Source organism: Pinus tabuliformis, chromosome 1_2 (genome assembly GCF_031772625.1).
Source record: "Pinus tabuliformis cultivar Carrire ecotype Pingquan chromosome 1_2, CPIR1, whole genome shotgun sequence".
NCBI classification, from domain to species: Eukaryota; Viridiplantae; Streptophyta; class Pinopsida; order Pinales; family Pinaceae; genus Pinus; species Pinus tabuliformis.
The window spans coordinates 256,548,005-256,571,528 of record NC_142298.1 but is presented as its reverse complement, the minus strand read 5'-3'; the positions used below and the strand labels follow the sequence as shown (position 1 = coordinate 256,571,528).

Here is a 23,524-nt window from a genome sequence, read left to right as displayed (position 1 = left end):
CGGGAGTGCAGAAACCTACATCTCAGAGTTTTTGCGTTTGTCGGTGATGGTCCTAGACTTCTCAAAGTCTAGGAGGATTTTCATGTTTATAGATGGGCTAGCAAAGCCATTGTGTGGGTTAGTGAGGTCCAACAGGCCCACTACATTGCAGGATGTCGTAGGGAGAGCCCGAGACCTACAAGATGCCCTATCTAGGACAAGGGCACCATTCCCCCCTAGACAGGGCTTCCAACAGAAGGGGAAGGACATGAGGGCCCCACCACCGAGGGCCAATCAGGGGCGTGCGCAATTGGATGATGAGACCCGGAGAGACCTCAGGCAGAGGAAACTGTGCTTCACTTGTCAGGAGCCATGGGCACCGGGCCACAGGTGTGCAGCGGGCAAGGCCCACTATATAGAGGTCTTCTCTGACAATGATGCAAAGGATGAGACTTATTTTGAGATGACGGGGGAGGACAACACACCACCACCAGGAGGAGGAGGAGGACCACCACCATCACCACCACCAGGAGGAGGAGGACCACCACCATCACCACCACCAGGAGGAGGAGGACCAACACCACCACCAGGAGTTTCTTCCACACCTACTGGACGGGTACTTGCATCACTGCGAGGTGTACCCAAATTCTTGACCATGAGGATCTGAGGCACTGTTCAGGGGCAGCGTGTCTCAGTACTGGTGGACAGTGGGGCTACCCACAACTTCATTGATGTGCAGTTGGTTCAGAGGAGAGGCATCACAACTAAGGAGTTCGAGCGATTCTCAGTTCTTGTGCCTAGGGACAGAACCATGCAATGCACTCGCTATGTGCCAGCTTTGACAATGACCATGGGGAATTACTCCATGACAGATCATTTCTTTGTGGTGAATGTATCGAACACCAACATAGTGTTGGGAGTGGGAGTCCAGTGGCTCTATACACTGGGCAGAGTCACGACAGACTGGCAAATGTTGGAGATGGAGTTCGTAGGGCCAAATGGCAAGACCATGTTGTTGTGGGGGATGCACTCATACCCACCACAGAGTATTTCGGCCCACAAGATAGATGACTTGAGACATGGAGACATTGAGTGGGCTGTGGAGTTCAAGGTCTCAGAGGCTGGGGGAAAACCCAAGCCACCATATCCAGAAATATAGGTTATTCTTGATAGGTATCTAGTGGTGTTTGGGGGCATACCACCAGGACAACCTCCTAACCAGGGGTTTGAGCACACCATCAAGTTGGAGCCAAGGGTGCAAGCCGTCATCACCACCCCTTATTGACATCCAAAGGCTTATCGAGATGAAATTGAAAGGGCCATCCATGAGCTATTAGCACTTGGGCACATCTGACCCAACTCTAGCCCTTTTGCTTCATCAGTTGTGCTGGTGAAAAAGAAGGACAAGTCCTTACGGATTTGCATTCATTACAGGGCTCTCAACAAGAAAACGTTGAAGAACCACTACCCCATTCCCTATATAGATGAGTTTATGGACAAGTTGAGGGGGTCGAAGTTCTTCTCGAAGATTGATCTGCGGTCGAGGTACCATCAGATCTGGGTGAGGGACCAAGATGTCCCAAAGACAACATTTTGGTGCCACTATGGGCACTTTGAGTTCCTGGTTATGCCCTTTGGGCTAACCAACGCACCTGCCACATTCCAGTCATCCATGAACGAGGAAGTTCATAATGGTGTTCTTTGACGACATACTGATTTACAACCGGACATGGGAGGAGCATTTACGACACCTTGAGATAATACTGCACATTCTGGAGGAGCAGCAGTTCCAGTGTTACTTGGGAGCGGGAGCGAAAGCAAGGAGCAGGAGTGAAAACGGGTGCGGGAGCGACATTTTCAGAAGCTCCTAGTTTGGGAGCAAATCCCAAAGCGTTTTTTATATAATATATATATTTTTTATATTTTGATACATATATGTCAAAAAAACATGTAGAATGATGAATTAGATATAAAAAACATAACCAAAAAAAAAACATAAATTGAACCATATAACAACAATCATCCAGAAGTTATAATCTTCATCAACCACGTCCACAAGTTAGTAACATAGTAACATACAACATATTGAGTCTTGTGATTCATCCATCTTAAAGTTTCAAGCTTTCAAAATTCAATGTATAACATTTATCATCATTGATCACCAACGTTGTCCTTGTAAGCTAAGTGTAACCATTACAACAAATAATATCTAACATGAAATGAAATGTTATAAAATGAAATGAAATGAAACAACTTTCAAATTTCATGAAGCATCATATTCATAATTCATTACTAATGAGTTATAATTGCCAACTTCAAACTTAAATTGTCATATATTGTTTAAAAAAATATCATAATAAATATGAAAGAGTCAATAGTTATAAAAACTACTAGAAACTAGAAAAGACAAGTAAATCTATTATCTATTGCTTATGCTTGGGCCTCTTGCCACCACAAGAAATGTCTAATTTTTTAGTCTTGTTGGAAAATCAAGATCTTTGTCATTAATATCACCTGCTAAGCATTAATATCCAGAGGTATCTTTGTCATTACCTCTGTATCTGTATAAAGGATCTTTGTCATTAATATCACCCTCTAAGCATAACATAAAATTGAAAAAGCATAGCATGTCAAGTCAAGATTTTGTTTGAGTGATGCGTACATTTTTAGGAGGGTCCTGATAAAGGAGTTCGACAACCAATGTCACTAACATCAAGGTACATAGAGGGATTGGTGCTCTTGATTAAATATGAGTTCCATACCCTAATACATGACAAAATTCCAATGGAAACATTGCAATCCCCCAATCCTGAAATCCTGAAAAATTGATAAGTCTACTGGATTTTGAATGAAATCTAAAATTCTACTTTCTCCATATGAAATCCAATGAGGTCGAAACCACTCTCAAACATCCTGAGTCATTTCATGGTAATGTTAAAAATTTAAGTAAAAGGATGAAAATGAAGATTAAGGAGAATGTCACTTTTACTTTAAGAATTTAACATTACCATGAATCGCATATCAATACTAGGGCCATAGGCTTGATCATTAAGCTGCCCCACTCAAAACTTATTTGTTTCTTTGAAAAAAAATTGCATTTGGAACATTACTGCAAAAATAAATTGCAAAAAAGGCTAAACGCTCCCGAAAAGGCAGGGAGCGTTTTTTTAGGGAGCGCACTCCCGCAAACGCTCACTCCTCGGGAGCATTTTCGGGAGCGCGCTCCGAAACCGCTCCTGCTCGGAGCACGAATTGGGAGCGGGAGCGAGAGGGTGGGGGGGCTCCCCCGCAACACGGAGCAGTTCTATGCCAAACTGTCCAATTGCGAGTTTGGGCTAACTGAGATGCTCTAACTTGGGCACATCATTAGGGTGTCAAAGTGCATGAGGAGAAGATTAGAGTTATCCGAGATTGGCCAAAGCCCCGAAATGTGACCGAGTTAAGGGGGTTCGTGGGCATTTGCACCTATTACAAGAAGTTCGTGAAGGGCTTCTCACAGTTGGTTGCACCCCTCATAGACTTGACGAAGAAGGGGGCTTTCGAGTGGACCACTACAGCGCAGGAGGCATTTGATCGCCTCAAGGAGGTCATGAGTAGTTGTCTGGTGTTGGCACTCCCTAATTTCACTCAACCTTTCGTGTTGGAGTGTGATGCATCAAGAGTGGGTGTGGGGGTCATGTTGATGCAGGGAGGGCACCCCATAGCATTTGAGAGCAGGAAGCTACTACCCCATGAGCTGCTTTACTCCATCTATGACAAGGAGATGTTGGCCATCATGCATGCGTTGGCCAAATTCAGGCAGTATTTGGTGGGGAACAGGTTCAAGGTCAAGACTGATCACAACAGCGTTAGGTTCTTTTTGGAACAAAAACAGCTACAAGAGAGACAACAAAAGTGGGTGAGCAAACTACAGGCGTATGACTTTGACATCAAGTATGTCAAAGGGAAGCATAACGTAGTTGTTGATGCGTTGTCCAGGAGATCAACCACTTTGTCCTTGATGAGCATTGCCCCAGACTGGAGGGCGCAATTACTTGTTGAGTACTCCAAGGACAAGTTTGCATGTGAGATCCTTAATGGGTTGGCAATAGATGATCAGTATCGGGTGATGAACGAGGTGATCTACTACCGAGACCAGATTTACTCGATATCCAACTCCCCACTAAGGGAGAAGATTCTGTAGGCTGCCCATGATTTACCACTAGTAGGGCACCAGGGATTTACAAAGACATATCGGACCATTAGGGAGCGCTTTGCATGGAAGGGCCTCAAGGAGGATGTTCTGAGGCACATACGGGAGTGTGACACATGCCAGCGGAACAAGGGAGAGCAAACACACCCCGCTGGTCTACTACAATCGCTTCCCATTCCGGAGGGGAAATGGAAAAGCATATCGATGGATTTCATCACCGAGTTGCCCACCGTACATGGCAAACACTGCATCTATGTGGTGGTAGATCGCTTGACGAAGTACGCTCACTTCTTTGCCATTCCAACCCTATACTCGGCCTCATAGGTGGTCAAATTGTTTTTTAGGGAGGTGTTTCGGCTACATGGTCTCCCCAAGACCATTGTCAATGACCGGGACAGCAAGTTCATGGGTGCGTTTTGGCAATATTTATTCAGGTTGGTGGGTACTAAATTCACCCCGACTACCAGTTACCACCCACAAACAAAGATAGTTAACAACTGGTTGGCGGGCTACTTGCGTAACTATGTGACAGAGCAACAAAGGGCATGGATATGATGGCTGCATTTGGGGGAATACTGCTACAACACTACGTATCACATGTCTATAGGTATGTCACCATTTCGAGCCCTATATGGTTATGATGCATTGTCTTTTGCTGACATTATGTTTGGAAACAACAAGGCCCCAAGGGCCAAGGACTGGATACAGGCGAGCCAAGACATCTTAAGGGCTCTGAAAGACAATCTACAAATGGCCCATAATCAACAGAAGTTTTATGTAGACAGGGGTAGAGTTGAAAGGCAGTTTGAAGTTGGGGACTTGGTCTTTTTAAGGCTCCAACCATACTGGCAGTCTACGCTCAAGCAAAAGGGAGCAGAAAAACTCAAACCCCGCTTCTATGGGCCTTATCATGTTACTCAGAAGGTGGGGGAGGTAGCATAGGAGTTGGAGCTACCCCGGGAGTCAGGTGCACAACATTTTTCATGTGTCCTTCCTCAAGAAGGCACTAGGGCATCAGGTCACCGCTACTACAGAGCTACCCCCTATGGACGATGATGACCATTTGGTGCTGGAACCAAAGGTCATTTCAGATACCAGAGAGAGGCACCTGTGTAACAGAGTCATTAGGGAATTTTTTATTCGATGGAGGAATCTACCAGATGAGGATGCCACCTAGGAGGGGGAACAGATACTGCAGCATCCTTCTTTGCAGTTGCTTGAAGACAAGTAACGTTTTGGCGGGGAGGACTGTGATATTCCTACTTAGTGTTTCACTAAGGGAATATCAAAATTTTGATCAATTTCGGCATTCCAACTATTTAACTTAGGAAAAGGGGGGCCTAGGAGACCCATATGTGATTTTTGTCCTAAGAGGCACTCCAACTATAATGCTCAACGAAAAATTGCGGCTTTGGTGGAACGTGGGGGCCACCACGAAGGCATTTCAGCCCACACGGAGAGTACGCTCTCATTGGCTCGAAGAAGGTGGGAGAAAGTCGATGTGGGCCCACATGGGCAGCCTTGGAGGCAATTCGATCAAAGAGGGAGGAGCTCTCATTTTGTTTATCATTCATCATTTCAGAATGTCTTTAACAAGAGCACGCTTGAGCAGTGAGCCAAGTTTGCATGTGTTGTTCAGCACACCAGGTGTTTCCAAGCAGAAATCCCAACCCTTGCTTCGGTGGACTTCGAGTACCATCCTAAGGAGGGAGTTCTTCTTCAGCCTAATTCGTACTAGCAGCAGGAGGTCGATTTGCAACAGCAGGGAGAGCCACAGCAGCGCGGGGAGTGCGCAGTCATTGCCAGAGGCACTCCGGGAGTTTGGCGAGTTAAGGGAATTCGAGGTGAATATTTTATGGGAAGGCTTGGGAAGCCTGCTAACAAGGTTCTAGAGGCACTCCAGGAGTTTGGGGAGTTAAGGGAATTCGAGGTGGAGATTTGGTGGGAAGGCTTGGGAAGCCTTCTAACAAGGTTTGCAGGCATTTTGGGGGCATTTCAGTAGTAGATCATCCAAGAGGTTGAATTTCCCAACAGGAGAACTAGTCAAGCTCAAGGGGGTCGAAATTCCGGGGTCAAGTTTTGGCCAAACCCTTCGTAGGTTATTCTGGATTTCTTGAGTAGAGGCCAGGACTAAATTCCTGGAATTTTCTGAGTAGTAGAGAGGGCTCTAGCAGCTCTTCATTTCAGGCAACAGCACCATTTTCTGGGATTTCCAGCACAGCAGTTGGGCCGAATTGACAGAGCTTGGAGGAGGGTGATTCAGGGATCATTGTGGGCTTTGCTAGATTGCTAAAAGCAAGCCCAGGTGCACTCATTCCAACACCTTGATTGTACACATTTTCCATTTAATAAAATAAGTATAGAGCATTGTTGTGGAAGCATTTTCATGGTCTGATTGTCTGTTCTGGTTTTTATGATGTGTTGTCTATTTTTCTTTGAATATTTACTATCCATTTTCCCTAGGGATATTACATTATAGATTGAGATGTCTCAAATCATGGAGTACAACTGCAAGGATACACATATTCAAATTGGGTAGGAAGTGTCGAAAACAAGAATATCCTAAGTTGTAGGAAACGTTGGAGAAGGGTCCATTTCCAGCTGGAAACGAAACAAAAACGAGGAAACTCGTACAGTACAGCCTGGAAACGCGTTTCCGGCCGTACTGGCTCGTTTCTCAAGGAGGAAACGTGGTCAGTATGGCCGGAAACGAGTTTCCATGCCATATGGTGGAGTTTCCTTTTCTAACTTGACTTTTTCTTGTATTTTTTTTTATTTTTTTCGCTTCTAATTTTTTTTTGGGTGACTAAAATATCTTCTTGATGCTTCTAGATGCCTCTCAAATTATAAAAAAGAGGATTTTTTTGAGTGGGGCGGCCTAATGTTCAAGCCTATGGCCCTAGTGTTGATATGCAGTTCATGGTAATGTTAAATTCTGTAAAAGTGACATTCTCATTTATTTTTCATTTTTCATCCTTTTACTTAAATTTTTAACATTACAATGAAATGACTCAGGATGTTTGAGAGTGGTTTTGCCCTCATTGGATTTCATATGGAGAAAGTAGAATTTTAGATCTCACTCAAAATCCAACAAACTCATCTGTTTTTCAGGATTTCAGGATTGGGGGGATTGCAATGTTTCCATTGGATTTTGTCATATACTAGGGTATGGAATTTGTATTTAATCAAGAGCACTAAGGTCGTTCGACTATGTAGGAAGAGACTCCCAATCAAGCACGAGACGAGAAATTAAGAATTTCTCGTGGCTGATTTTGGAGTTGATTTATGTTTTATCTGCATTTTACTATCATGTTGATGTGATTGCTATACTGGATATGATATTGGGTTAATAAAGAAAATTGAAGTAAAATTGCTCTAAGCATAGAACATACCATTGTTATCCTAAAATTAACATGGTATCAGAGTTGAGGTGAAGACAAAGCCCAAGCAAGAGTGAAGAGCAATCACTAAGAGGAGCAATCACTGATCAAGAACAAGTCTCAATGGCCGCCACATCCTACTTCAAGTTTGATGATAAGCTTCATGATAAGTCTGATTACCATGCATGGAAGATGTCTCTTGATTTGACTTTAGAAGAGCAAGATGTCATGCATTATGTGCAGAGAAAGATTCTGGAACCTCCTTCAAATGCACCGCTGCTGCTAAGACAAAGTACAAGAAGGGTCAAGTCAAAACCAAGAACATCATCAGGGATTCTATTCATAAGCACTTAGTTGCTTACATCTCCAATTTGAATACATCAAAGGAGATATATGACAGGTTGGTTGGCATGTTCAAATCTAGCAATGCAAATCAAATTATTTTCCTCAAGAACAAGTTGAAGGATATAAAGAAGGGAAAAGGTGAGGATATTCAATCCTACTTCATGAGGATTACCGAGATCAAAAATGATCTTCTTTCGATTGGTGAATTTATTGCTGACAGGGAGCTCACTCTCATTGCCCTTGGATGTCCTCCTCCCGAATGGCATGTGTTCAACACTACTATTCTCAATAATGACAAAATTCCAAGTTTTGAAGAATTGCTGACTAGATGTTCTCAAGAAGAAACAAGGATGATGAAATTGGAGATGCCTTCGAATAGGAATAATCCTACCACATTCTCTGCTCATTCTAAGAGGAAGATCAATGCATGTTCAAAGAAGCAAAGTCAAGGAAGACCGGGATTTAGAAATGGAAGGACGAGAAGATGCTTCGTTTGCAACAAGTTTGGTCACTACGCCAAGGACTGTCCAAATAGAAGGGACACATCTCATGATGTGATCGCAATCATTCCAAGGGAAACAACAACAATCAAAGGAATGGCAAGTTCAACAACAACGGGAAAAGGAATGCTTCCGCTACTCAACTTGGTAATGATCGAGCTTCTAAAAGAACAAGAAACTTCAGGTATGATGAGTCTAATGTTGTAAATTCTAAGCAAAAAGAATTTTATCTTATATCTGCCCTCTCTACTGCCTCTCCTCCGGCTACTTTGGGAAAATGATTGATTGATAGTGGTGCCTCAAGTCACTTCACCGGGTACAAGGAAGCTCTTTCAAATCTGATAGAGAAAGATACAAATTTGGAAATTATCCTTCGAGACAACGCCACCTATCCCATGAAGGGCGTTGGAAATGTTACCCTTCAATTGAATCAAGGTAACACCGTTCATCTTCAAGAAGTACTGTATGTACCTGATCTAAAAAAGAATCTAGTGTCTATCTCGGCGATGGAAGACAAAGGATTCAAGGTGGCATTCATCGATGGAAAGGTACGTGTGTGGAAAAGAAATTTCAAAGAAGCATTTACTCTTGGATTCAGGGTTGACAGTTTATATCAAGTTGGAGGAAGTCCACTGGGAGCCATGTCTTGCGACACATCTCTTCAATCTGAACTATGGCATCGGAGGTTTGCTCATCTTCACTATAAGGCTCTACCCGATGCAAGGAAGATGGTTACAGGTATGCCCGAATTCAAAATAGAGCATGAAGGTGTATGTCAGGGATGTGCCGAGGGAAAACATACAAGGGGACCATTCCCCTCAAGTGATAGCAAGACCACAGACATTTTGCAATTGGTTCATTCTGATCTATCTAGTATGTTGCCTGTGACATCATTAGGTGGATATTTATATTATGTTGTCTTTGTGGACGAAATATTCTCATGGTTTCGTGCCTTCAAAGCCTCAATGGAAAATCAAACACGGAAGAAGATCAAGATATTGAGAACCAATAATGGAACCGAGTATGAGTGAAATGAATTCAATGACTATTGCAGGGAAGGTGGCATTAAGAGGGAGCCTACTACTACATATACTCCTGAGCAAAATGGTGTTATTGAAAGGAAGAATCGTTCCATTATAGAAGCCACTCGTGCCATGCTTCATGATTAAGGACTTCCAAAGTTCCTATGGGGGGAAGTTGCCAACACTGTTGTGTACGTTCAAAATCGATGCCCTCACCAGTAAGAAACCTGATTTTTCTCAGTTTAGAATTTTTGGTAGCCCCATATACTTTCATGTGCCGAAAGAAAATTGAAGTAAAATTGCTCTTAGGATAGAACATACCATTGTTATCCTAAAATTAAAACATTCTCCCTAGGTCAAGGGTATTGACCAAGTTCCATGTAATGTGGCTAGGGAGAATAGCCCAAATAGCATCAAGGCCCGGAATGCTCCCACGATCAGAAGGTTCTGACCATATTGCCAAGGGTTACTTGGCTGTTGCATAGAGTGAGTGCCTCAAAGCATCGGGCAAGTATTTTTACCATTCAAGTAACATGTGACAACATGGTGGGATGGTAAATGGGCCCATGGTTTCACCATTGGTGAGGGAAAACTGATTAGCTTCCAAGTGACAACTTGGTTAGTTGGTGAACCAGAACTAGTTTTGTTTTACCCCAGTCAAGGGGCACCTAACCATATTGCCAAAAGGTATTTGGCTAGTGGGTGACTAGATCCTTTACATGACAGTGATGGAGGATGCTTCCCACATGGCTCTAGAATGGAACATGAAGTGAATGGATACATTAACATAGCAGGCTCATTCAATCTTTCTTGGGATGGAGAAATTCTTCAGCTAAGTGGATATCTTGAGGAAATTAGAGTGAATACCTCCATAGCTAAGAGGGAGTGTTGATTTTTTAAATAGTTGCAAAAGATATTCCCCAACTACACAAGTTAAAAGAAAGAAATAACAAAAAAAAAATAGAAGAAAGAAAATTAAATTCTATTTGCAAAGAGACATGCCTCTTGGGCACCCTAATATCACTATAAAAAGACACTTGAACTTCTCATTTACTCACTCATCACCAACATTTTTCTCTCTCACACGTGGGAAGCAATCTGAGAAAGTGGGCCGCATTGTTTGACTGTTTGACCAATTGAATTTTTTGTGTGTAATTGCTTAATGATTTACTGAGGCGTGTTAAAGTAATATCATAAATCATTGAAAGTAATTAACAGGTGTAGAAAATTGTGCTTATCTAATTAGCACAAGAAAATCATTAAGTGTCCAGTGGCAAAAAGCAGAAGTAAAAGCTACTCAATGAAAAAAACAATTGGAGGAAGCCCTTCGACAAAAGGCTGACAAAAATGACTGAATCCAAAAGTGCACTAAACAGCTAAGCATTATCAGAGATAAAAAAGAGAAAGCTACTGAGGGCATAATCTTATAAGGAATGGGGTTACTTTGAACGGAATTGACATCTATATAACGTTGAGATTCAAAATTTGCTTAAATGACCAACGCAAAACCAAATCTGAAACAGAAGATTGGTCGGCCAAGTGCCAAAGGCTTCTAGAAGCGAAGGAAGCACCATGTCTGGCAGATATTATGTCTGATATTGCAGATTAAGGCCCTGTGCATACAAGAAGTCCCAATAGTTCTTATAATAGTTAATTTAGAGTACCTAGGAAGCTAGAATGTCTAAAGTCTGCATATGAAGAAAAGCGCTCTATGTAACAATTTATGCAAACGTGATCAGCGGCAATATAGGAAAAAATATCTATCTGCAACTCTAGAATCCCATCCTAGGGTATTCGTATCTACAAGTTCTGACCTAGAATCCAATTTAGCTGCCCACAAATCTCATGAAGGTCTCAATGATGCAGATGAGGTGAGTTGTGCACAGTCACGGACACATGCAATAATAGCAGAGTTACGGCATTTTACGAAGTGCGAGGCCTCAGTGAGCGAGAGAGGCATATTATTTCAGTGAGGTATAAAATACTTCTTCATGTTCTGAACAGAAAAAACATGATGACTGAAGATCTCTAGGACAAGAAATTGATTTTCATGGAGGCATACACGAGTGGATATGAAAAAAATAAATGGCATCGTTGCATCAGAGGCCAGAGTGAGTCGTGAGGAAGAACGAAGTGTCTGTCTTTAAGAATTTTCCAAGTACTTCCATTATTCTCAGAGGATTTATGATGGAATGAAGATGTCATCCAAGAGAAATCCAAAGATTTCCAGTGAGAAGATAGCCCAGGCCGACTTAAAGTTGGGTGCTTAAAAAGGGCGAAAAGATCATTATACAAACCGCATCAATTCCGTAAAACATATCCAAAGAAAACTTGCAGAGCCTCCATAATCCATCCGTCCGAGACCCTAACGATAAATATGTACAAAAGATGCGAGACCGAATAGGCGACTAACTACATAATGGAAATATTCAGAAACTGCAAGCAAGCTAAATTAAACAAACTAGTTCGGACTTACTGAAACGTAATGATTGAATGAAGAAGCGTAAATGTACCATTTTGAGCGATTAAAGTATCCAAATGCTCCGAAGGAAGTCCGGAGTTCGAAACCGTGGAACGCAAACGAAACTAAAGCAGAAGCCGAAACAGAAAAATGAAAAATACAACCCGTAAACCCTTCTGGAATTTGGACGTGCGAAATCTTGAAGTATGCCCTGCTCCGCAGAACGTTCTGAAATCTCTCAGCAAGGCTGTTTTTTACGCCTTTATTGCTATTAAAGCTTATTTTACATAACTACAGTGATGCCTATGACGGAAAGTTCTCAAAACCCCTATATAGTGATGCCTACGACCGAAAGTTTCTCAAACCCTTTCAGATCTTGCGGGTTACATGACCACGACCACGGTATAGGTATGGTCACGGTATCATTGTGCTTTCCCCTATGTTTCAATTTAATAAATAATCCTTTTGAGTTTGAAAAAAAAAAATATTATATATATATATAAAATGAAATGATATTTTAACATCGATGAAATTACAAATAGTCTATGGGATTATTAATTTTTTGTTTTTCGTTTTTTGCAATTTAATCATTTTCTTATTCAAATTGATGATGAGTTGGCTCAATTTTTCAACAATCTCGTTGCTGAAAAGACAGTGCCAAGAAATTGATGCTAATATATTTTCATAATTTTCTCTGATGTTTTTGAATGCATCACATTCCAAAATGAAATGTTTTTTCCAATTCCACTACCCCATACGTGCAAAATATACACACATGTTCTTCCCAAGCTTCTTTAGGCCTTTTCCACTGTCTTGTTTCACATCGAAGTTGATGCGAGTTGGTTCTTAATTGAGCAATAAGAATCTTTGCCCTCCTCAAAATGCTAGCTCCAATGAACTCTTTTTGTTGTAGATCACATGTAGGATTGAATTCCTCCATGTAGTACTTCTTCTTTCTACCCAACTTTTTACCCATACCAGTTTACAAAACTTCTCCATAACAAAATTCTTTAACTCCTTGTTATTTGTGGGACAAGCATTGAGGCAAATATTCCATTTTTTCATCCATGTGTAGTTTTGTTTCATCCACGTTTTCTTTCTTTCACTCATGCCTTCATTGAAGATAAAACTAGGCCATCTACCTACTCTCATTTGCTCAATTCTTTTTAGATATCTTATGAGCCGCACCATTGCAATTGCTTCAATAGGAGTTGCTTCTGTTTCACTCTAGGTTATCTCATAAGGTACCGAATTTTTTATTTTTAACTTGCTCATGATCAAGCGTTTTTGGATTTTCTCAATTTGTTTCCATTTTGAGACAGGGGTGCTGCTAGCCCACAATTCACACCCATATAGCATCACTCGACAAACTAGGAGTCCAAAAAACACTTTAATCCTTTTTCAATCCCATAACTTTGTCTCTCTACATCTGTTTTGAAGAGCATATAATGCTTTTCACCCTCCTAAAATTCTCTTCTTTCTACAGTCCTCCCAATTAAGTTTGTTGTTGAAATCAATCCCAAGGTACTTGTACTCATTTACTTCTTCACGAATGTTGCTTTCAAAGAAGAACGTGTGTTGGTTGTGCTTCCTTTTATTAGAGAAAAACATTATTTTGGTCTTGCCAATATTGACTTGCATCCCCACTGCTCTATAAAAATGCTCAAGGGCATATAGGTGTATTTGCAATCCACGTGCCAATTTAGAAATCAATACAAGATCATCAACATATAAAAGAAGCTTTATGACAAACTCCCCCAACGGAACACCATCTCCACCTTGCAAATTTACCCACTCTTCCAATTTATCAATATATAAACCAAAAAGAGTAGGTGATAGAAGGCAACCTTGCTTGACTCCAATGTCACTTCTAAAGCTTTCTGAAATACCTGTTGAGGTTTTAATTTTGACTTTCACCTCTTCATAAAGTCTATGGAAAACTGCTCTGTAATGCAAAGGAATTTCGAGTTCCTCCATTCTACACCACAACTTATCTCTATGGACTGTGTCAAATGCCTTTTTGAAGTCAACTGTTGAAAAGTGTGCAACAAGAAATGCTAAATTTAGAATGTGCTAAAAATAGACCTGCTTAAAATAGCATGTCTAAAAATAGCAGTTTGGCCAGTGAGGTCATTGGCCACATTGGGTGAGAGGTGAAACTGCTAAAAATAGAAAGTTCTAAAAATAGCATTTCTGGGTCCCTTCCTATTTATAGCAGTCCCTAGTCTATCTATAGGAAGTAAAATTAATTTTGGTCTTAACAGCAGTTGGAAATATTAATTAATTAATTCAGTTGAGTTAATTAGTTAAGGAAATTCGAATTTGAAGTCTTTGTGAGCATGCACATGAGTTGTCCCACTGATTGAGGAATTTATCCTTAATTTCCTCCACTGATTGAGGGAATAAGTAAGAGTTCTATAATGAGAGAATCAGTTGACTTGGTTCTAACTAGTCAAGTCCAGTTAGATTATTTTAACAAGTTGTTAATATAATAGAATATAGTTTGTTAATGCTTGCATGCATGTGACAACTATTATTTTAGATAGCTGAGAATTCACTCATGGATATCTATTGCATGTCAGTTTTGTCAGAGACCCAGTTGAGATCATATGTGGGACAGTGTACTATCAGATGCTTGGATATTTCTAGTAAGTATTCCTTGCATGGGGAAGGATCTATTATAGGAGATTGGAGGACTTGTGGCCTATATATTGAGGCCTAGGTAGTCCATGATTTTCATCTTCTGATTGAAGATCATTAGAGTACAGAGAGAGCATGATAGCTATTGAACTGATTCTTTTTGTATGTTGAAGAGGATCTCCACTTGATTAATAATACATGGTTGGGGTTTTATGCTGGTGCTTTCCCCTGGATATATCTTGTGTTATGTGTGATTATTTCTCTTGATCAGTTATGCATGTTTCTACTTGATGTTGCTCATGAATTCAATTATGCTTCCGCTTAATGTTTTGTAGAAGCAGAACAAGTATTATGCTTTAGGACATTGCATATATCGGTTTGTTCTAATTTCTACATCAACAAATCAACAAAATACTTCTTCTTTGTCCTCCCAAACTTTTTCAACAATGTGTTTCAATGTGATACCATGATCCACTCTAGAATGGTTCGGCCTAAAACTTGTTTGTCCTCTTGCCCTCTTTTCTTTTACTTTTGCCCACTTACTCATTCTATTTTCTACCATGTTGTTGAAAAGCTTTGCAAACAAATGATTTATCATAATGGTTCTATAGATGGGAGGATTATTAATGTCTCCACTTTTAAAAAGGGGTATTGTTAGGCTAGTTGTCTAGTCTCTTGGGAATCCTTGTTGAATGATGTTGTTGAATATTTCCATGATGTGCGCTGTAAGAGTGTTCATTCCCCATTTTAGATACTTTGCTTGAAGTTCAACCAAGTCCTTTGTCTTTCCTATTTTAAGCTTCTTAATTCCAATCTCCACCTCCTGTAACGTGAAGAACTTTGTAGTTGTGTTGATCTTGGGGGAGGCTCTGCCTCTAATTCTTTCTCATAGAGTTGTCTTGCATATTCAGATCATTGATTGGTTGTAATATTATTTTCAATTTGCTTCTTCCCTGGTTGAAGTTCTTGCCAAAAACGTTTTGGTTTATTCTTGATTAGATATATTAACTATTCTCGCCTTATTTGCATGAACTCATATTTTTTCCTTTTTACTATATGCTTATATAACTTTACATTCATCTTCTCCTTGCCCGCATTTTTCAAGGTTCTCCTTGCCATTTTACATTCCTCATCAAACCAAGCATTTACAGGAAAACAAATTGATTCTGATTTCCTATTTTTTGCACTTCTCAAGTGCACTTTGAATTATATTTGTTAACCCATGACTGTTGAAGCTTTTGAAACCAATTTTCTCCTTCTAAATTAATCTCTCTAACATTGTCTTGAAAATAGTACATGGTATAAAAAAATTAAAACTAGCAAGTATCTCTAGAGGTGCAAAGATACACAGAAGGAATAGAAGATTTGACAATGCATGCTAGAATTGGAAATTAGTTACATAATTTCAAAAAACTTTTAATAACACAAATAATAATATATTTTCATTTATACAATACAAGTAAATCAATAAATTTAATTACATTCAAATGACCCAAAATCATTTCATTCGTAATATACTTTTGGTTTACTTTGAAACTGTAATTTGTACCGTGTCTCAGTTGGTAGGGTCTAGCTTATGTTAAGTATTTCTCTAATTTTTTCTTATTCCACCTGGTTCAGTGTGTGTTGAGCCTACATGCCAGATGCTTGTCATTTGCAACCATGTTTGAAAGCTTATTCCTTTATTGAAAACACAAGTATGCAATATATAGTTTCATCCTAATGCTAACAAAAAAATATTAACAAAATTAATTTTGAAAAAAGTACATTTATCTCCTTGAGAGATTCAAATTCAGGAGGTGAAAATGTAAATAAATCAGAAGCCATGTCCTGAGGATGAACCACATTAGTTGGTTCAAAACGTCGACCAACAACTTGAAATGTGATTAATTCGAAAGACTTTATCAAAATCAATATATTTTAGCTTCAATTTCAAGATAGTGACAACTACCTAAATTTCTACAAATTTGTTTCTTTTAAAGGGGCAACTTTTTCATCCCATGTTTAAAAAAGCCAAACAAATGCACTCCAAAGACGTGATATATTTTCAAATACACATTCAAGAAGATACTTATCACAGTAAAGAAGCTCCTTAGAAATTCATAAGAGTATGAAATTTCAATGTGGCAAGAAATTCCAAGATTTGATATCATGGACGAATTTTACCATCTAGATGCAAATGGTCGTATTATGTTGGATGTCTATGATGACACACAACAACAATTTCTTCCTAAATGGAAGGCAACACATTTTGAGGATGAAGCTCTTTTGAATACTGGGTATTTTAATTAATGTTTTGCAGCACTTCTCCGATTTTGTGAAACTAAGATTCAGTGACATTTTTAATATATGGAGATACTTCCTATCAAATTTCAAAACACATTTAATATATGCAAGTACTTCCTATCAAAAATCAAAACACATACCCTATAATTTACCTTTAAAAAAGATAAATAAATAAATAAAAACAAAAAAACAAAACCCAATATTGCATAGGCACTCTCATTTATAAGAATGCAAAATTTCCAAAACTGAACAAATCTTTGAGACTCCAAAATTGACACATTCAAACCCTAAACAAGTGGCAAAACTACCATAGCTAGCCATGCAACATTCAAATCTTTAGGAAAATTAGAAGATTAAAGTATTAGAGGATAAAGAAAATTGAATAATTTTGGTGGATAAAACATTCAAACCCTAAACCGGTGGCAAAACTAACCATGCAAAGAAAAACTAGAGGATAAAGAAAATTGAATAATTTTGGTGGATAAAGTATTAGAGGATAAAAGAAAATTAAGACACTCTAAAGAGGTTTCATAATTTAAAAGATCAAAAGTATCAAACTTTGGACTAGTGTGAGAAGGGAATCAACATTGCTAAAATATAAAAACAAAACAAGTTCCATAGTGAAACTAGGTGTTTTACAATTCACAAAAAGCCATGAGATAAAATAATCTATTACCTTTTTCACACATTTTTAAAAAATGTGTAGCATGTACCCAAATTAAATCTCAATTTGAACAATTGGGCTTATTCAGACTAATTGGGAGGAATGATTGTTACACTCCCCACCTAGGTTCACCTCCCCGTAAGTGACATGTTGATTTTATATTGAGTATATTGTCACAATAACCTTGAACCTTGTTATTATAGGGTCTTGAAAGATTTGTCATACTATCAACCTTTTTAACTTTCTAACTCAATAAATTTATGATAATTTTGATTTTTGGATATTTCTTAATATAAAAATAAAACTTTAAAGAAATTCAAATAATTCCTTACCTTTTTAAGATTCAATAAACTAAATATCATACTAATAAATGTTAATACCATCAATAATGTAAATTAAACACATTTTAATTTGGTTGCTTTACCTAAAAATTTATTAAAATTTTTTAATGATTATATTGAAGTAAATTTTAAATTTTAATTATAATACAGCATTAAATATAATAATATATAATATAATAAAATATAGGAAAAAAATAAAACTTAAATTTGAAAATCTCCACAATAATCATACAATTAATCTTTTTTAACATAAATATATAAAAGGAGAAAAAATAAAACTAAGTTTGAAAATCTCCACAATAATGATACACTTAATCTTTTAACATTATTTTATTTAAAACCCAAAAGAAAATGTTTGTCTTTTAATACAGATCGGGTAATATTGGTAAAAATAAAGACCCTCATTAGTAATCCACTTAAAAATTGACAAAATTATAAAGCTATCATAAAAATTCAGTTAAAAACAAAATTATAGTCATCCAAGAAATTAAGTGAGAAAAAAAATATATAATATGTGTAAATGGGTGTTATAGCAATTTCTCATAATAAATATGGGCTAATTCACATTAAGAAAATAAGAGAGTATAAGGCACTAACTTCATATTGCACAAATATTTTCTGTATGGTCATATGATTACACCAATTATGAAACTAATTCTTCAAGGTAAACAAGCATTAAATCATGAAAACTAAACCACTTCCACATCCACCCATGTAGTGTTCAAATCTTCAACGTAAAACATTTGTTTGCCAATGCAATGAACTGCATTATGGTAACCATTATGAATATGCTTGTTGTAGTTGTTACTATTCGATGCCGCTACGATGTCAAAATTATTACTCTTTGACCCTTCCCCGAAAGCCATGGTCTTAAATACCCAAATAGTTGCTCTTAAATGTTCAAAAATGCAAAGCGTTTACAACATCGTTGTTAAGGAAGGCAAAAGGTGATGAGATAGTCAACCCCAGAGCATGTCATCAAGTTGTCTGGATCATCATAGGCATAATTGTAAGCTAGGGACATAGATTCTTAAATAGACGAGAGAAACTAATGGGTCATGTTTGGGGATTTCCATAGGAACCCATGCAACAACACTAAGGCATATGAAAAGTAAAGTAGGCACTCTTACAAGCCATGACACAACTTTGTTGATTCTTCTCCTAAAGTGAACGCAGGCAGTTCAGGTTCAAGCCACTGATGCACCTAGCATATGTGCGTTTCCCAAGGCCTATGCGAGGAGCTATGGCAATGGGAAGATTGTAGCCATCGACCAGGCTCACGACATAGAAGTCTTGGGTGCCAAGGGTGAACTCGGCCAACGTGGTTCGTGGCGCGCCTCCAGAACCGTTGCATTGGACTTGGCTTCCGCAATCGCACGTGGCACAAAGGCCCTTTCAGTCATTATCGAAGGAGTAACCATGGCAACCCCATATTTGCCTTGGCCATCCCAAGGGGGGAATAATGGACATTGTTTGTAAGGGAATTAAAAGGAACCCGCCATTGGTAAGCACAACGTGCAAAGTGCCTCCTTAGGTGTAATGACAACCAACAATTGTTTGCTCAAATCGACGATGGAAAACAATCACAGTTGCTTGCTAACCAATGGTGGAAAACAAAGTTATAGACGAAAGTCGGCGTGCAAACTTTCAAAAAGAAACGCCTTCGGTGTAAATATGGATTCATATTCGAAGAGGGAGGTGAATTGGAAGTTTACGCACCAATTACCACTTCAGTGTCCTTTTTTATCTTCGTGTAAAGGTTTATTATAAAGTTTAGTTAATTAATTAAAAGTTAATGGTATTGGAAATGTATTATTGGTTTAGTTTTAAGGGTTAGAAAAATTGGTTGAATCCTTATAATGAAAGCGTCTTTATTATTGAAAATTTACGGGTTCAATTCTCTCGACATTCTCGAGATCAGGCTCTGTGATTGAGCCGGTAGGAAGTGGTCCTTTCTAATAGATCTGCTTCGTAGAAATATTTCGTGGACATAGTGGTCACTGATCTTCGGGAATGGTCCTTTCTAATAGATCTGCTTCGTAGAAATATTTCGTGGACATAGTGGTCACTGATCTTCGGGAATCGTGAAAATATACGTATATGTATATACATATACATATACATCATTTACTTTAGTAGCTTTGTAGCTATGTGTTTTTTGTAAGGTTATAATTTAGGTTACATATATTGATAGATTTGTGGTGTTGAGGTGAGATTATATAGTAGCTTAGAGCTATGTTAATTCCATATCTATCAAGCATCGAGAGGGATCAAATTTATTTTCACTTTAACAAAGGTTTGCACCTCAGTGCTTGGTAAACCCATAGTTAAGATGAATCTACACTGGTCTTTCCTCCTTTAAAGAGTCTCTCCCCTTCTAAATAGGTTATATTCCACATGAATACCATGGGTCTACGCTATTTTTATTTTTATGTATGGTTTTTTTATCTTTATTTTTATTATTTTTATTTACATAATGGGACAACATAGGAAAGGACATTACAACATCTCTTCCACACTGAGTTGGAGAGCACCTCCATGTAATTAATATGAAATAATGTTAAATAATAATAATAATTAAATCATCATTCTTCAAATTATAATTAGTGATTAATAAAATTGTTATTTACATTTTTAAATATTTTTATTGGAATTAAATTGTATAGTGTTAATATTTATTATTTATAATTGTAACAAATTTAAAATAATTATGGTTGGATTTCAAATAAAAAATATCAATTTCCTTTTGTGTTATTTTAAATAGTTGAAAAAGTGTTAATCTATAACACAATTAGACTATGACTAGCCTAGATCCATCTTAACTTCGAATCTATCAAGTTTCAAAAGGGATCAAATCTCTCGAGGTGCAAACCTAATTTTTTAATGCAAAATTTGAAGAAAGGTTTGCACCTCGAGAGATTTGATCTCTCTCGAGGCATGATAGATCCAAAGTCAAGATGGATCTAGGTTGGTTCGAGTTGTGCGAAGTCACACAAAATTTGTTGAATATTTAAGTAATATGATCACTTTATTTTAAGATGGATGAGTTACCTTAGTATATTAAGAAAATAGAGAGTATTTGATTTCAATGATGAAATAAATTTTTTCAATCAAAACTCTTGAGATGCAATCATCCTTTAGAGCGAAAAGAGATTTGATCCCTCTCAACCCTTGGTAGATCTGGAGTTAAGACAGATCTAGGCTAGTATATTATATATGTATTTAACATTGAAATATTTTATTTATAATTCAGGTTCTCCACATTAAAATGTTAAAACGTGTCCCCTGATTTTTTTTCTTATTTGCATACATTTAATTATTTTCATTATCAATATTTTCGAAAATCTTACATATCAAATCAATTTTAAGAATTAAAAGAATTACAAATCTCCCTCATGCAATGAATTAGAAAACAACTATTAACGGAATAAGAATTCTCTCAATCTCTCGCTCTCTATATATGTTTCGTGTTAAGATATTTTACTCAACATATTTTATTTATAACTCACATTAAACTTTTTTTTTGTTATTTATATTTTTAAAATATTATATATCAACTTCACATTAAAAATAAAATAAATTACACATCATCCTAATTATGGAAAGTGAAAATATAAGAATTTTTTTTTTTAATTTAAATTGCTTTATTGTTCTCCATATAAAGTTAATGCCCAACATCTCCAAAAATATCATTATAACTTGTTAACAAGTTTTCCAACCATTATTTAGAATTCTGAACTACTCAAAACTTTATACAATTTTCTACCCAAAAGTGTTTACATTTGCAATTAAATCATAATGCACTTTGTTATCCCTGCATTCCCTTGATAAGCAAATCTAATACCTAATATTATTTGTTTTCTGATCAATAAGTGAATCTAATACATAATATTCTTTGATCCCTTGACATTGTATATATATATATATATATATATATATATATATATAGATATATATATATCAATATATTTAGAAAGTCTAATATTGATAATTGCGTCGAGAGGTGCTCTACAACCCAGTACATGAGGGAGATGTTGTCACGTAATTTTTTTAATGTAGTGTTACGTTACAACATCTCCCTCATGTACTGGTTTGTAGAGCGTCTCTCGTCACAATTATTAATATTAAACTTTCTAGGAGCAAATGTTGTGTTATTGTATTAAATTGAGATCGATATTATTATATAAGTTAATTTAAAATTTTGAAGAAATATTATATTGGAAAATATAATAAAATTAAAGTTAACATATTTAATCTCGTTCATCAAAGTGGGGTGATTAATTGGTAATAAATTTAATTAATACATGTCTACTCTAAATCAACAAAATGTGATTAGGGTGGTAAGTGTTAGAGGGGTTGTTCACAACCCCAAGGGATAATGTGAATTAATCTACACCTGGGGATTGGGGTAACCTAAGAGTTAGGAAAAGGCCTTAGCTTTATATCAAGGAGTCAAATTCTTGGGGCAAGGCAAGTCAGGTTCCTCATGGACATTGGAGATTCTTCAATTATTATTAATCAAATAAGAGATTTCATCTCTCAAAATCATCATGTATAGTTAGACTAATTGTACGAAATCAAGGAAGTACAAGGTGTTTTGACTCGGTTGAGTATTATTATATCCTTCGATCTCTCGATAGTCAAGCAAACTCAATAGAAGGGAATGCTTTTGAATCAAGGCTCCTCTAGAAAAAATGGGGCCATTACATTCATTGATTATCTCTCGTGAATGTTTTGGATATAATCATTAGGAAAGGCATGCATCATGTATTAATAGATAAGCAATGAGGCTCACGATGCCACATGAAACAAAGATTAACTCAAAACAATCCCCTTGTCCTTTGTATTAGTGTTCTCATGCTTGAATAGAGGAGAGTTATTATGGGTGGTGACATATCCTTGCATGGGAGAGGTGGGAAATCTACTATTCATATAGGGTGTGATAGCCCCAGTCATTTTTACCTTAGTATATATTGTAAATATTTTGAAAGAAAAATATGCACCTAGGTTGAGTCAAGGGACATTGATTCAGGGTTGAGGGGGGCATGTTGTTTGGGATAGATGGCAAGTAAGGAGCTAGAGATTAAGTGGCATTTAGTTGATTGGCCTGCAAGATTGGGCATGTAGATATTAATAGAAAAAATTGGAACTGAGGGACAAATGGAAGAAGGTTAATTGGTCTAGAGGATGTGGACCAAGTTGAAAGTAAATAACCACCTAAAACTAGAGTTCAGACAGCTAAAGGAGGAGATTTTTATGGGATTGGTGGGTGCATCTCTAGGGAAGAAGATACTTACTCGATAGCCTTTTTAAGGAGTGCTGAGAAAATTTGGTCTGGCATCATTGGTGGGATTCGACTAGAAGATTATCCTGGAAACCATTTTAGGCAACGAAGAGCTTGGTTGTATCCTAGGAGCAGTCCCCTTATGCACTGGAATTTGGCTCTGGGGAGACCACTGCACAGAAAGTTTGATTGTAGCAGTCTACAATTGGAAGGTGAGTATGGTCCCTAACCAATGCCTATCTTCATGAATCTTATGACTCCCTAATGTCAATTGAATAACAAAACTTTTTAATATTGTCGATATACTGGACATATGGCCTGTGCAAGCTTGAAATGTAGTCATTGGTTAATGTTATCTTATGTATAGTTTTGTGTTGATTAATGAATTATGTGTTTATGGTATGTTGTCTATGATACTAATATAGTTGGT

The 23,524-nt window shown here is 37.6% G+C and overlaps 1 protein-coding gene and 1 pseudogene across 1 annotated transcript in view; both read right to left on the bottom strand.

The window, feature by feature from the left end:
- The window catches only part of LOC149205339 (sm-like protein LSM4), a 91,755-nt gene extending 79,502 nt beyond the window's left edge, over positions 1-12,253 (bottom strand). Inside the window, exon 1 of the mRNA XM_089395010.1 lies at positions 11,932-12,253. Coding sequence (XP_089251136.1) covers positions 11,932-11,934 — 3 coding nt within the window. The 5' untranslated portion in view covers positions 11,935-12,253. The remainder of the gene's footprint in view (positions 1-11,931) is intronic.
- A 6,488-nt stretch (positions 12,254-18,741) lies between these two features.
- Positions 18,742-23,524, bottom strand: part of LOC149205338 (thaumatin-like protein pseudogene) — an 89,069-nt pseudogene continuing 84,286 nt past the window's right edge.